The following is a 14,578-nucleotide window of genomic DNA, read 5'->3' on the forward strand; positions in this document are numbered from 1 at the left end:
CAACATTTTTCAACTCCTAAATTTTCGCCCTCCACCTTATTCACTTGCTTCTGGTTTCACATCGTGACAGTCATTCCCAGATATCAAACACTTCATATCACTCAGATTTTCTCCATACGCTCCATTACTGTGCCTCACACACAATGTCACTAATAATGCTCTTATTCACATTCCAATAGCTCAACTTCATTATTCCACTACGGACTGTACAAATAGACTCACTTTAAGTGTCTGCAATGAATGGATAGCGTGCCGGAAACTGATCACTTCCAATTATAAGATTCATAGTGTCCTATTTTCGTGTTACCTTTAACATCATATCAATTACACATTTGCCAAAACTGCACTACTTGCTATCACTTTTGAAGCTACATTTTCATATATTTTTCATTCTTTAAACAGACTTTCTCATCTTTTCACCTTGTAGTTTCTTAAAACTTGTTGGCGTGACCTAACCTAGATGAGAGAGACAAACAAGATCACTGTAATTATACCATATTAACATTTCATGCAATTAAAAAACATAATTTTTATGTATCTTGAATGTTGGTGTGGTGAATCTTCACCAAAACAATCCTCTAATCACTTGCGAGATAACGTAAGGAAACAGAATGGCCCAGCCATTCATATACATATATATATACATAAATATCCACATATGCATATATACATACATATACTTATCAACATATACATACATATGCATACACATATGCAGACATATACATACATACACGTGCATATTCACGTTGACCCGGTATACCGCATCGTTCCAATTCACTCTATTCCTTGCATGCCTCTCACTCTCCTGTATGTTCAAGGCCCTGATCACTCAGAATCTTTTTCACTCCATCCTTCCCCCTCCAATTTGGTCTCCTTCTTGTTCCCTCCACCTTGAACACATACATCTTCTTTGTTAATCTTTCTTCACTCATTCTCTCCATATGTCCAAGCAATTTCAACGCACCTACTTCTGCTTTCTCAACCACACTCTTTTCATTTCCACACATCTCTCTTACCCTTTCATTACTTACTCGACATATATTATTCATTATTTTATTATGCTTGATTGCTGTTTCTTGTGTTAGTGAGGTAAGAACCTTCATCAGCCTGAATGGTAAAAAGACTGGAAGCTGTGGGTTAATTAAAAAGTTTAAGAGTAAAGTTCTGTAAGGATGGTAGTAGGAAAGCTGAGGTTGAGAGTAGTCTTACAAGGTAGAAAAATTGAAGGTGCACTGAAAGCTTTGATGAACAGAAAAAAATTCAGTATGGTGTGTGTGCAGGAAGTTTGTTTGAAGGCACTCTTGTCCAACTCAAATGTATGGATGTGAAACCCAAGTTTTTTATAGGAATAAGCAGAGCAGTAGAGATGGATAACTTGTGTAGAATACTCAGAAACAGGGACAGATTGAATGAAAAGTTTTTTTTTTTTTTTTTTTTTATACTATTCGCCATTTCCCGCATTAGCAAGGTAGCGTCAAGAACAGAGGACTGGACCTTTGAGGGAACATCCCCACCTGGCCCCCCTCTCTGTTCCTTCTTTTGGAAAATTAAAAAAAACTGAGAGGGGAGGATTTCCAGCCCCCCGCTCCCAAATGAAAAGTAAAGATGTATAAAAGGTTTTTTTTTTTTTTTCAAACTATTCGCCATTTCCCGCATTAGCAAGGTAGCATTAAGAACAGAGGACTGGTGTTAAAAAAATCCTCAGAAACAAGTGTGGGTGAAAACCTGAAGATGGTTAATTCTTGTAGAATGTATGGCATATGATAGGTTGGTTGGAAAGATAAATTACAGTACAATTAAAGATTCAAGAAGAAGAGGTAGGCTATGGAAAAGGTAGGTAGATACAGTGAGAGAATGGATTAGGGCTAGGAACATTTCATTTGAGGAAGCCAGAGGAATGATTTGGGATTGGGTGCAATGGATATGTTATATTCATAGGAGAGATGTGAATGGAGACGTTAGTTTCATTTGACAAATTAGTGTAAAGAGCAAAGTGAAAAGGCAAGAAGCACCAGGGTAAGGATGGAAGTTCATGTTTTTATTTATTACACTAGGCATGGTTTGAGATATTGTATGGGAGATTTAAAAAGCAACATTTACATGAGCCACTTCATTGAATTGAGAGCATATTTTATGATTATAGACAAGTAAATAAATATAAATAAGATAGATTAAGACTATACAGTAATAAGAGCATCACAAACTAATGTCTTTTGTTTTCCAAATTATTGCTATTTTTGATGAAAAGATGAAAATGTCTCAATTTCATTTAAAGAGCGAGACATGCTTTATTTTGTATTTGAGAACACTTAGTGTATGTTTGATGAAAAGATGAAAATGTCTTGGTTTCTTTTAAAGAGCTATACGTATTTTGTATTTGAGAACGCTTATTGCATTTCTTTAATCAGATAAACTAGTTGAGGTAGAGGGGGTTAGGCATGTGAATGTGTGAGAGGGAGGAAGGGGAAGGGACAATAGGAGAAAGAGAGAGAGAGAGAGAGATTGTGTTACTTTTTCTGTCTTTTTAAGACTGTTTTGTATGATTATGTGTTTGTCTGTAAATCTGTTTTGCATTTGTCTTTTTATCTCATTTTATGGTACATTCTTCATTATGACATTTGTTTATTTTTCAGTTTTGCAGCTATTACAGATTTAACTCGACACCTGTCTGTCCACTCAGAAGAACCTGCATATGTTTGCCCTTTCCATGACTGTGAATTTAAATGCCGTGCAGTATCTACATTGAACAGGCATATAAAAAGGGTGAGATTAATAGTTGTGTAATTATATTGAATATACCCAACTACCTTTATTCCTTATTTCATTACTCTGCTTTTTGAAGGGAGAGATATTTCCCAGAGATTTCTCATGTGTAAAAAGTCATGATTTAGAATTATATACAAACTCTGTTAGAAAAAATGGTTTGGATATATACTTACACAAATGTAGATGTGAGATCATTTGACACATTCATATCTGTTACTGGTACGTAATTCCTCTTAATATGATGACTGTTTTCATTTTTATGATTATCTTGCCATAGATATGGGATACATTGTGTGGCATGGGAAATTCTGTGATATTCATAAAATTGTATAAACCAGCATAGGCTTTGATTCTAGTAGATTCAAATCATTGATAGTGTAGTAAATCAGTGTAGTTTAGTTTTGCCCTAAGGAAGGAGGTTATTTATTGTCCACCCCATGTTCATCCCATATAGAAAAAGTGCAAAAGGATTTGTCAGACCCCAGTGAGTAGATGAGTATGACATTAAATGTTACAAAGTTGGTTCACTGCATTAGCAAACAATATTTTCATAATGACATTTAAAGAAAGGAGCTATGCCATTTTTTAAGTATTGTTTAAACCTAACATGATTTTTTTTTTCTATAATTGAAGGTATATTGCTGTGCTGTTTGTCCACAACTCTGCCAACACACTTTTCTGGTTCATATGAATGACATTTCCACAGAAGCTGAAGTGCCAATAGTAGCTTTAGCCTAGCCTTGAATTATCAGCTGCATCTTGTAGTCTTCTGAGCTTGATACTTTCTCCAAACATGATCCATTAGATGCATTTCATTATTTTGGAAAATGAACGTTAGTGGCCATTCACATGCATCTGCTTCAAGTATATCAGCTAGATTTTTTTGACTTTTTTAACTTCTTTTTAACAACTCAGTATTGCATTCAGACAGCCTCTAAATATGGTGAAAATGTGGTTAAAGCATCTGCATTAATATGTTCATGGGGATCTGTTTGAAAGGGAATCCACTTCAATTTGACTTGTATTCATTAATCAGTAATGCATGCATATGTTTAACTGGCTTCAGAGATAAGCATGTAGTTACATTCTAGTCTAAGGATATTTAGAAAAGTAGTGAAGATCGAGTGCCAGAGACAATTACTGTAGTTTTAGTTTTTGTGAGCTTATAAGCAATGGGTATGGCAAGCAAATAAGTTTGAGTTCTTTTGTACTTTCGTATCATTGGTCTGAGTTACTGTTGTGGCTCTTTCAGTCATCCCATTGGCAGAAAGAAGAGACATTAATATATTCTTTTATGTTATTTTTAGTTTGGAGATATTGCTTGTGTTCAAAAATGCTGATTTTGGAAACGTTAAAAGTAAAGGTCATGTGTGATTACTCAAAGTGGATAGGTAGTTACAGTGATATGAAAGAGTTATCTGCCAATTAGACAGAAAAGTGCTGTTGTTTTCAAATTTTGCGCTCTTGGTGGGATCTAAACCTTTTCATGTTGGTGGCTGTTGCCTAGATTCATATCGATTCATGTGTTTCATGATTTAGATGCTTGGAAAATTCAGCAGAGACTACAATATCTGGATCACTATGTAGAAGCTTCAGCCCTGTGTTGAGAATTTGTAGTATTCCTGCTTCCATACTAGGCATACCTGTTTCTCTTCATGTATTGACTACTTGATTTGTTATAAAGCAGCAAAGAGAAATTCTTAAGGCTACAGTTTGCAATTTTACAAGCCTTTCAGTACCTTTACTTTTCTGTGGTACTAAAGCATAAATGCCAAATCCTTAGGGCTTTTAATGTAAACTGAATTTTCCTGAATAATTTTTGTCAGTGACTGTCTCCATACCTTGAACTGTTGATTACATAAGGAATATCTGTTATATAATATTCCACACTTTCATTTTGCTGTTACATAAGGAAAGCAGTTTCTCTTGGCATGATTTAGAAGTAAGAATATTATTTAGATGATGAAGTTTCTTCAGAAAATATACATATATTGTTTTAAGGTGATGAGAATATAAGGTGAGAAGTGGAAGTAATTGGAAGCAGTAGATAAGAAAATGGGAAATTAGCAGTTGTGGGAAGATAATATAAGAATTGACTGATGTGTATTTTAACCCTGGAACAGTTTAATGTTTTTGATTAATGTATTACATAACAAGTAACAAGGTTGCATCCGACTCACTCCTCTCCTGAGGAATATGGTGCCCAACCTGACCTCACATAAATTCAGTCTTGGCTGTGCTCCAATATTGCAGTTTTTATATTTTGCACATCATAAATGGAATTCGTTAAGGAATCACTAAGTCTTTACCTATGGATAAGCGTGAAATTTGATGTAAAAATTTTTTGGATGAGATAAAGGATGAGATACCTTAGTATAAATGGAGTTAAATTGTAGTAAAGGTATTACAGTACTTAAAACAGTGTGCTTCTCATTTCTGTTTGTTACAGGCTGACCAGTGAGAATTTTTTCTTCAACATTTGGTGCTACAGATTACTTACAAGCATTTACTCTGACTTATTTCAGATTCATAATGGTTTAAGAAAGTATCACTATGCATGTCATATGTGCAATGCAAAATTCAGCATTGGAGATGGGCTGACGAAACACCTGATTAAAGTACATAGTTTTGTTTGGCCTGTAGGACACACACGTTTCAGGTGAGAAAGCATACTTAGATGTTTATTACTTAGTCATATGTTATATGATTTATAACCATTGCTGTATCCTCCAATTCCAATACTGTTTTATGACCACTTTATAAAGTTTTTGTTTTTGCTTTACTGAATTCTGGAGAGAGGCAAGAATATTTGTTTTACTTCATCAGTATTATGGGCAAGGCCTATTGACATTGCAGATTTTGAGTGATCGGGGCCTGAACATGCAGGAGGTTGAAAGGCGTACAAGGAATAGAGTGAATTGGAATGATGTGGTATACTGGGGTCGACGTGCTGTCAGTGGATTGAACCAGGGCATGTGAAGCGTCTGGGGTAAACCATGGAAAGTTCTGTGGGGCCTGGATGTGGAAAGGGAGCTGTGGTTTTGGTGCAGTATACATGACAGCTAGAGACTGAGTGTGAATGAATGTGGCCTTTGTTGTCTTTTCCTAGTGCTACCTCGCGCACATGAAGGGGGACAGGGTTGTTATTTCATTTGTGGTGGGGTGGCAACGGGAATGAATAAGGGCAAACAGTATGAATTATGTACTTGTGTATATATGTATGTCTGTGTGTGTGTATATATACATATACATATTCTTATATTTTTTTTTATTATACTTTGTCGCTGTCTCCCGTGTTTGCGAGGTAGCGCAAGGAAACAGACGAAAGAAATGGCCCAACCCCCCCCCCCCCATACACATGTATATACATACGTCCACACACGCAAATATACATACCTACACAGCTTTCCATGGCTTACCCCAGACGCTTCACATGCCTTGATTCAATCCACTGACAGCACGTCAACCCCGGTATACCACATCGCTCCAATTCACTCTATTCCTTGCCCTCCTTTCACCCTCCTGCATGTTCAGGCCCCGATCACACAAAATCTTTTTCACTCCATCTTTCCACCTCCAATTTGGTCTCCCTCTTCTCCTTGTTCCCTCCACCTCCGACACATATATCCTCTTGGTCAATCTTTCCTCACTCATCCTCTCCATGTGCCCAAACCACTTCAAAACACCCTCTTCTGCTCTCTCAACCACGCTCTTTTTATTTCCACACATCTCTCTTACCCTTACGTTACTCACTCGATTAAACCACCTCACACCACACATTGTCCTCAAACATCTCATTTCCAGCACATCCATCCTCCTGCGCACAACTCTATCCATAGCCCACGCCTCGCAACCATACAACATTGTTGGAACCACTATTCCTTCAAACATACCCATTTTTGCTTTCCGAGATAATGTTCTCGACTTCCACACATTCTTCAAGGCTCCCAGAATTTTCGCCCCCTCCCCCACCCTATGATCCACTTCCGCTTCCATGGTTCCATCCGCTGCCAGATCCACTCCCAGATATCTAAAACACTTCACTTCCTCCAGTTTTTCTCCATTCAAACTCACCTCCCAATTGACTTGACCCTCAACCCTACTGTACCTAATAACCTTGCTCTTATTCACATTTACTCTTAACTTCCTTCTTCCACACACTTTACCAAACTCAGTCACCAGCTTCTGCAGTTTCTCACATGAATCAGCCACCAGCGCTGTATCATCAGCGAACAACAACTGACTCACTTCCCAAGCTCTCTCATCCCCAACAGACTTCATACTTGCCCCTCTTTCCAAAACTCTTGCATTTACCTCCCTAACAACCCCATCCATAAACAAATTAAACAACCATGGAGACATCACACACCCCTGCCGCAAACCTACATTCACTGAGAACCAATCACTTTCCTCTCTTCCTACACGTACACATGCCTTACATCCTCGATAAAAACATATACATATACATATACATATACATATACATATATATACATTTTTTTTTTTTTTTTTCAATTTTCCAAAAGAAGGAACAGAGAATTGGGCCAGGTGAGGGTATTCCCTCAAAGGCCCAGTCCTCTGTTCTTAACGCTACCTCGCTAATGCGGGAAATAGCGAAGTTTGAAAAAAAAAAAAAAAAATATACATTGAGATGTATAGGTATGTATATTTGCATGTGTGGATGTGTATGTATATACATGTGTATGTGGGTGGGTTAGGCCATTCTTTCGTCTGTTTCCTTGCGCTACCTCACTCATTCTATCCATGTGACCAAACCATTTCAAAACACCCTCTTCTGCTCTCTCAACCACACTCTTTTTATTACCACACATCTCTCTTACCCTACTATTACTTACTCGATCAAACCATCTCACACCACACATTGTCCTGAAACATCTCATTTCCAGCAAATCCACCCTTCTCCACACAACTCTATCATAGCCCATGCCTCGCAACCATATAACATAGTTGGAACCACTATTCCTTCAAACATACCCATTTTTGCTTCCCGAGATAATGTTCTCGACTTCCACACATTCTTCTTGGCAGCAGATGGAACCATGGAAGCAGAAGTGAGTCACAGGGTGGGGGAGGGGCGAAGGTTCTGGGTGTGTTGAAGAATGTGTTGAAGGCGAGAACGTTATCATGGAGAGCAAAATGGGTATGTCTGAAGGAATAGTGGTTCCACTGCAGGTGAGCTAATTAACAGTTCTGTTAATTTTTTATATTCAGCTGTATTTTTGCCCTTCAGGATATCATTCAGGAGACCGAGATGCAGAAGATGATGCTAGTGCTAATAAGTGTAAGCAGAAATCATTATCTATGCTTGAAAAGGTAGGGTTACTAAAAAAGAGTTGATTTAGAAACATTTGTAAAAACTTTGTGTGTGTGAGTACTTTGAGATCAGATCATCAACTGTGTATGACTTAAAGAAACAAAAGGAGCATATTTGAATTTTTTTTGCTGAAAATGAAAGCCAGAAAAGTTTGAAGTTTTAGAAAACTTTGAATGGTGCCAGGAGTACAGAATTAGACAGTGCTTTTATGAATGTAGTTTATTCTCTGTGATGGTGTAAGCATTTCTGGGAGATGCTTTTTGAGCAGGCCAAAGTTTTCCATCGAAAACTAAAGCTAGACTATGACTGAATATTCACAAGGATGGTTAAACATATTTAAGTGGAGACATGTAATTTCAGTACATAGTGTGTGAGGTGAAAAGCTTAGTGCTGACACGGAAGCTGTGACAAAGTTTGTGGATGAATCTGTACAATTAGTGGCAGCAGAAAACTTAATCCCAGAATAAGGGTATAATGCAGATGCATCTACCCTGTATTGTTGTTGTATGCCATGAAAAACCCTTCTCAAGATATTAAGGAGTCTCCAGCCCGGGGTAAGGATTCCAATGGTAGGGTAATTTGGCTGCAGCAATGCTGCAGGAACACATAAAACGAAGTTAACGGTAATTGGTAAGGGCCTTTAAAGTCGTGAAAATTCTTCCACTTATCTACCATGGTAATGAAAAATGGTTTGAAAATTACTTTGTGCTCGAAGCTAGAGCACGCTGTAACTCTGTTTGCCTCAATCCAAAGTGTAGAATATTTCTGATTTTAGATAATTGTTTGGTACACCCCAAAGCTGAACTTTCATTAAGAGAAAATCTTTTGGTCTATACCTCCCTCCTAACTGCATATATGTTCATTGAAATCTATTTACATCATTTCCTTGTCACAATGAGTAATGGGAAGCATCCTGCAGATTTCATGAAGGAATTTTACTTAAAGGATATGTTATGGGCACTATCCTCTGCTTGGAATACATTTGAGAAAAGTACATTGCAATGTGGCTGGCACAAACTTAATGTTTCAGGATGAGGAAAGTAATGAACCTGACTTCTCTGGATTTAGAGTTTTTAGTGAAAAGATATTGATCCAAGAATTGTTTGAGTATGTTAGGAGTATGAATAACCCAAAGTGTCTTGCAATAACCAAATAGATTACAGAGGAAAGCCTAGAAGTATGGATGAACATTGATAATGATAAACCTGTTATTTATCAACCAACTGATCAAGAAGTTGTGGAGATGGCTTAGCAAGGTGAGAAGAAACAAGATCATCATGAAGAAAGTGCAGAGGAAAATGAGATGGTGGAAGAAAGAATTTCTATTGATAAATGTACCCAGATGATGAGAGATTTAATTGCAGAACTGGAGCAAAGGGATTTTGTAACAGAGCAAGAAATTATGTCCATTTATTTGATTCAAAGAAAATTAATCCAGGAAAAGCCAAAATACCAGAAGCAAGCTATGTTGCAGCTTTGGGTGAAGAAGGTCGTTAATGACTGCCAAGGCTCAGTTCAGCTTATAAAATCCACTTCCGTGCACCTCCCCTGCCCCTGATGTGCAGATATTTACTGACCATGGAGACTCTGATGACCCTGCATACTCTGAAGACCCTGCTGATTTTTGAGACACTGCTGACCGTGAAGACACTGCTGTCCCTGCATATCCTGAAGATACTATGATCCTGGAGACACTGTTGACTATGAACACTCTGCTGACCCTGTTGACCCTGATGTACTTCTGATGTAACCTGATGTAACAATAAAAACCGTGTTTGCAAGTATTAATGGTTATATTGTTTCCTGTTTTAAGCTTTGTTCTACCTTTGATAACACAATGTATGTGGAATGAGGTGGCAAGACTAGGGGTTGGCCATATGTTTTCATATGGGGTCCCTTTTGGGGTCAATTTATGTTTTCAGGCATTTTCTGTGGTCTGGCAATGTCCAGGTCCCAAAGTTGCCAGATTAATGAGATACAACCTGTAATAATATTCACATGATGAGAGGAATGATGTAATCATATTAAAGCAGATGTTGTTAGGAGAATGGAGGTGTGTGGAACAGTCTCAGAATGTATTCATGCATTTGACAAATGAGAGCATCCAGTAACAAATGGAATTCTGTGGAATTTAGATAAGCTGTGTTGATGCTGTGAGTGAATTATTTAGCTGCAGTGGTTGTTTTTACCTTTTTTAGGTGATGGCTCATTGCAGCTGGTTCAAAGAACTTGTGACCCACCTACCATTTGGCATAATGGGACTATGTTTACATTTAGCATGATAAGAAAATTGTCTAGTGTCATTTGCACACCTTAGGATAGGATATTTTATAACATTCCCCTTTTAATTGAAGAAAATATTCTCTCTTGCATCAAAGCAGATCTTTATACAAGGAGATCCTTTTTTTTTTGTGTTTAAGAACCTTAGTACTTGACTTCATTTTTCTGTGGGTAGGTACAAACAAGATGAAGATGGATTTTATAGACTTCAAACAGTTCGATATGAGAGCATTGAACTGACACAAGAAATTGGGGAGGATGAGGAAAATTTACAAGAAGAAGAAGTGGATTCCCCTCCATCATCGCCAAGCTTTTCGTCCATCCCAGTAAATAGCAAGGCTGGCCCACTCACACCGAGGAATGGAAAACAGAATTATGTTTGTCAAGTGAGTAATATTTTGATTTTCAAGATAGTTATGGAATCAGTTTTTGTCAGCTATAGCTCACAGTTATGTCATATATATATATTTGCTTTGTCGCTGTCTCCCGCGTTAGCAAGGTAGCGCAAGGAAACAGACGAAATAATGACCAAACCTACCCACATACACATGTATGTACATACACGCCCACACGCGGAAATATACACACCTATACAACTCAATGTATACATCTATATACACACACAGACATATACATATGTACACATGTACATAATTCATACTGTCTGCCTTTATTCATTCCCATCTTCACCTCGCCACACATGGAATAACAACCCCCTCCCCCCTCATGTGAGCGAGGTTGCTCTAGGAAAAGACAACAAAGGCCCCATTCGTTCACACTCAGTCTCTAGCTGTCATGTAATAATGCACCGAAACCACAGCTCCCTTGCCACATCCAGGCCCCACAGAACTTTCCATGGTTTACCCCAGATGCTTCACATGCCCTGGTTCAATCCATTGACAGTACGTCGACCCCGGTATACCACATCGCTCCACTTCACTCTATTCCTTGCATGCCTTTCACCCTCCTGCATGTTCAGGCCCCAATCACTCAAAATCTTTTTCACTCCATCTTTCCACCTCCAATTTGGTCTCCCACTTCTCGTTCCCTCCACCTCTGACACATATATCCTCTTAGTCAATCTTTCCTCACTCATTCTCTCCATTTGACCAAACCATTTCAAAACACCCTCTTCTTCTTCTCTCACCGCACTCTTTTTATTACCACACATGTCTCTTACCCTATTATTACTTACTTGATCAAACCACCTCACACCACATATTGTCCTCAAACATCTCATTTCCCGCACATCCACCCTCCTGCGCACAACTCTATCCATAGCCCACACCTCGCAACCATACAACATTGTTGGAACCACTATTCCTTCAAACATACCCATTTTTGCTTTCCGAGATAATGCTCTCGACTTCCACACATTCTTCAAGGCTCCCAGAATTTTCGCCCCCTCCCCCACCCTATGATTCACTTCCGCTTCCATGGTTCCATCTGCTGCCAAATCCACTCCCAGATATCTAAAACACTTCACTTCCTCCAGTTTTTCTCCATTCAAACTTACCTCCCAATTGACTTGACCCTCAACCCTACTGTACCTAATAACGTTGCTCTTTTTCACATTTACTCAACTTTCTTCTTTCACACACTTTACCAAACTCAGTCACCAGCTTCTGCAGTTTCTCACATGAATCAGCCACCAGCACTATATCATCAGCGAATAACAATTGACTCACTTCCCAAGCTCTCTCATCCACAACAGACTGCATACTTGCCCTTCTTTCCAAAACTCTTGCATTCACCTCCTTAACAACCCCATTCATAAACAAATTAAACAACCATGGAGACATCACACACCCCTGCCGCAAACCTACATTCACTGAGAATAAATCACTTTCCTCTCTTCCTACACGTACACATGCCTTACATCCTCGATAAAAACTTTTCACTGCTTCTAACAACTTGCCTCCCACACCATATATTCTTAATACCTTCCACAGAGCATCTCTATCAACTCTATCATATGCCTTCTCCAGATCCATAAATGCTACATCAAATCCATTTGCTTTTCTAAGTATTTCTCACATACATTATTTAAAGCAAACACCTGATCCACACATCCTCTACCACTTCTGAAACCACACTGCTCTTCCCCAGTCTGATGCTCTGTACATGCCTTCACCCTCTCAATCAGTACCCATCCATATAATTTACCAGGAATACTCAACAAACTTATACCTCTGTAATTTGAGCACTCACTCTTATCCCCTTTGCTTTTGTACAATGGCACTATGCAAACATTCCGCCAATCCTCAGGCACCTCGCCATGAATCATACATACATTGATTAACCTTACCAACCAGTCAACAATACAGTCACCCCCTTTTTTTTTTTTAATAAATTCCACTGCAGTACCATCGAAACCCGCTGCATTGCTGGCTTTCATCTTCCGCAAAGCTTTTACTACCTCTTCTCTGTTTACCAAATCATTTTCCCTAACCCTCTCACTTTGCACATCACCTCGACCAAAACACCCTATATCTGCCACTCTATCATCATATAGGGTTGAGGGTCAATTCAATTGGGAGGTGAGTTTGAATGGAGAAAAACTGGAGGAAGTGAAGTGTTTTAGATATCTGGGAGTGGATCTGGCAGCGGATGGAATCATGGAAGCGGAAGTGGATCATAGGGTGGGGGAGGGGGCGAAAATTCTGGGAGCCTTGAAGAATGTGTGGAAGTCGAGAACATTATCTCGGAAAGCAAAAATGGGTATGTTTGAAGGAATAGTGGTTCCAACAATGTTGTATGGTTGCGAGGCGTGGACTATGGATAGAGTTGTGCGCAGGAGGATGGATGTGCTGGAAATGAGATGTTTGAGGACAATGTGTGGTGTGAGGTGGTTTGATCGAGTAAGTAACGTAAGGGTAAGAGAGATGTGTGGAAATAAAAAGAGCGTGGTTGAGAGAGCAGAAGAGTGTTTTGAAATGGTTTGGTCACATGGAGAGAATGAGTGAGGAAAGATTGACCAAGAGGATATATGTGTCGGAGGTGGAGGGAACGAGGAGAAGAGGGAGACCAAATTGGAGGTGGAAAGATGGAGTGAAAAAGATTTTGTGTGATCGGGGCCTGAACATGCAGGAGGGTGAAAGGAGGGCAAAGAATAGAGTGAATTGGAGCGATGTGGTATACCGGGGTTGACGTGCTGTCAGTGGATTGAATCAAGGCATGTGTATGGGGGTGGGTTGGGCCATTTCTTTCGTCTGTTTCCTTGCGCTACCTCGCAAACGCGGGAGACAGCGACAAAGCAAAAAAAAAAAAAAATATATATATATGTATATATATATATATATATATATATATATATATATATACCTATGAGTCCACGGGGAAAATGAAACACGAAAAGTTCCCAAGTGCACTTTCGTGTAATAATCACATCATCAGGGGAGACACAAGAGAGGAATATAACAGTCAGTTGACATACATCGAAGAGATGAAGCTAGGACGCCATTTGGTAAACATGTGATTGGACAATATATATATATATATATATATATATATATATCCCTGGGGATAGGGGAGAAAGAATACTTCCCACGTATTCCCTGTGTGTCGTAGAAGGCGACTAAAAGGGGAGGGAGCGGGGGGCTGGAAATCTTCCCCTCTCGTTTTTTTTTTAATTTTCCAAAACAAGGAACAGAGAAGGGGGCCAGGTGAGGATATTCCCTCCAAGGCCCAGTCCACTATTCTTAACGCTACCCTCGCTAACGCGGGAAATGGCGAATAGTTTGAAAGAAAAGAATATATCAGTCTGCCACACATGAAATAGCATCCTCCCCTGCATGTGAGGTAGTGCTGGGAAAAGACACATATATATATATCGAGTAAGTAATGAAAGGGTAAGAGAGACGTGTGATAATAAAAAGAGTGTAGTTGAGAGAGCAGAAGAGGGTGTATTGAAATGGTTTGGTCATATGGTGAGAATGAGTGAGGAAAGATTGACAAAGAAAATATATGTGTCAGAGGTGGAGGGAACGAGGAGAAGTGGGAGACCAAATTGGAAGTGGGTGGATGGAGTGAAAAAGATTTTGAATAATTGGGGCCTGAACATACAGGAGGGTGAAAGGCATGCAAGGAATAGAGTGAATTGGAATGATGTGGTATACCGGGATCGAGGTGTTGTCAGTGGATTGTACCAGGGCATATGAAGTGTCTGGGGTAAACCATGGAAAGTTTTGTGGG

The 14,578-nt window shown here is 39.0% G+C and overlaps 1 protein-coding gene across 1 annotated transcript in view; it reads left to right on the forward strand.

The window, feature by feature from the left end:
• LOC139766615 (histone H4 transcription factor-like) overlaps window positions 1-14,578 on the forward strand; it is a 40,375-nt gene that overhangs the window by 17,002 nt on the left and 8,795 nt on the right. The window contains exons 8-10 of the mRNA XM_071695477.1: window positions 2,533-2,766; window positions 5,295-5,428; window positions 10,560-10,770. Of these exons, the coding sequence (XP_071551578.1) occupies window positions 2,533-2,766; window positions 5,295-5,428; window positions 10,560-10,770 (579 nt within the window). The remainder of the gene's footprint in view (window positions 1-2,532; window positions 2,767-5,294; window positions 5,429-10,559; window positions 10,771-14,578) is intronic.

The sequence above is a fragment of the Panulirus ornatus genome, chromosome 58 (genome assembly GCF_036320965.1).
Source record: "Panulirus ornatus isolate Po-2019 chromosome 58, ASM3632096v1, whole genome shotgun sequence".
In the NCBI taxonomy this organism is placed as follows: Eukaryota; Metazoa; Arthropoda; class Malacostraca; order Decapoda; family Palinuridae; genus Panulirus; species Panulirus ornatus.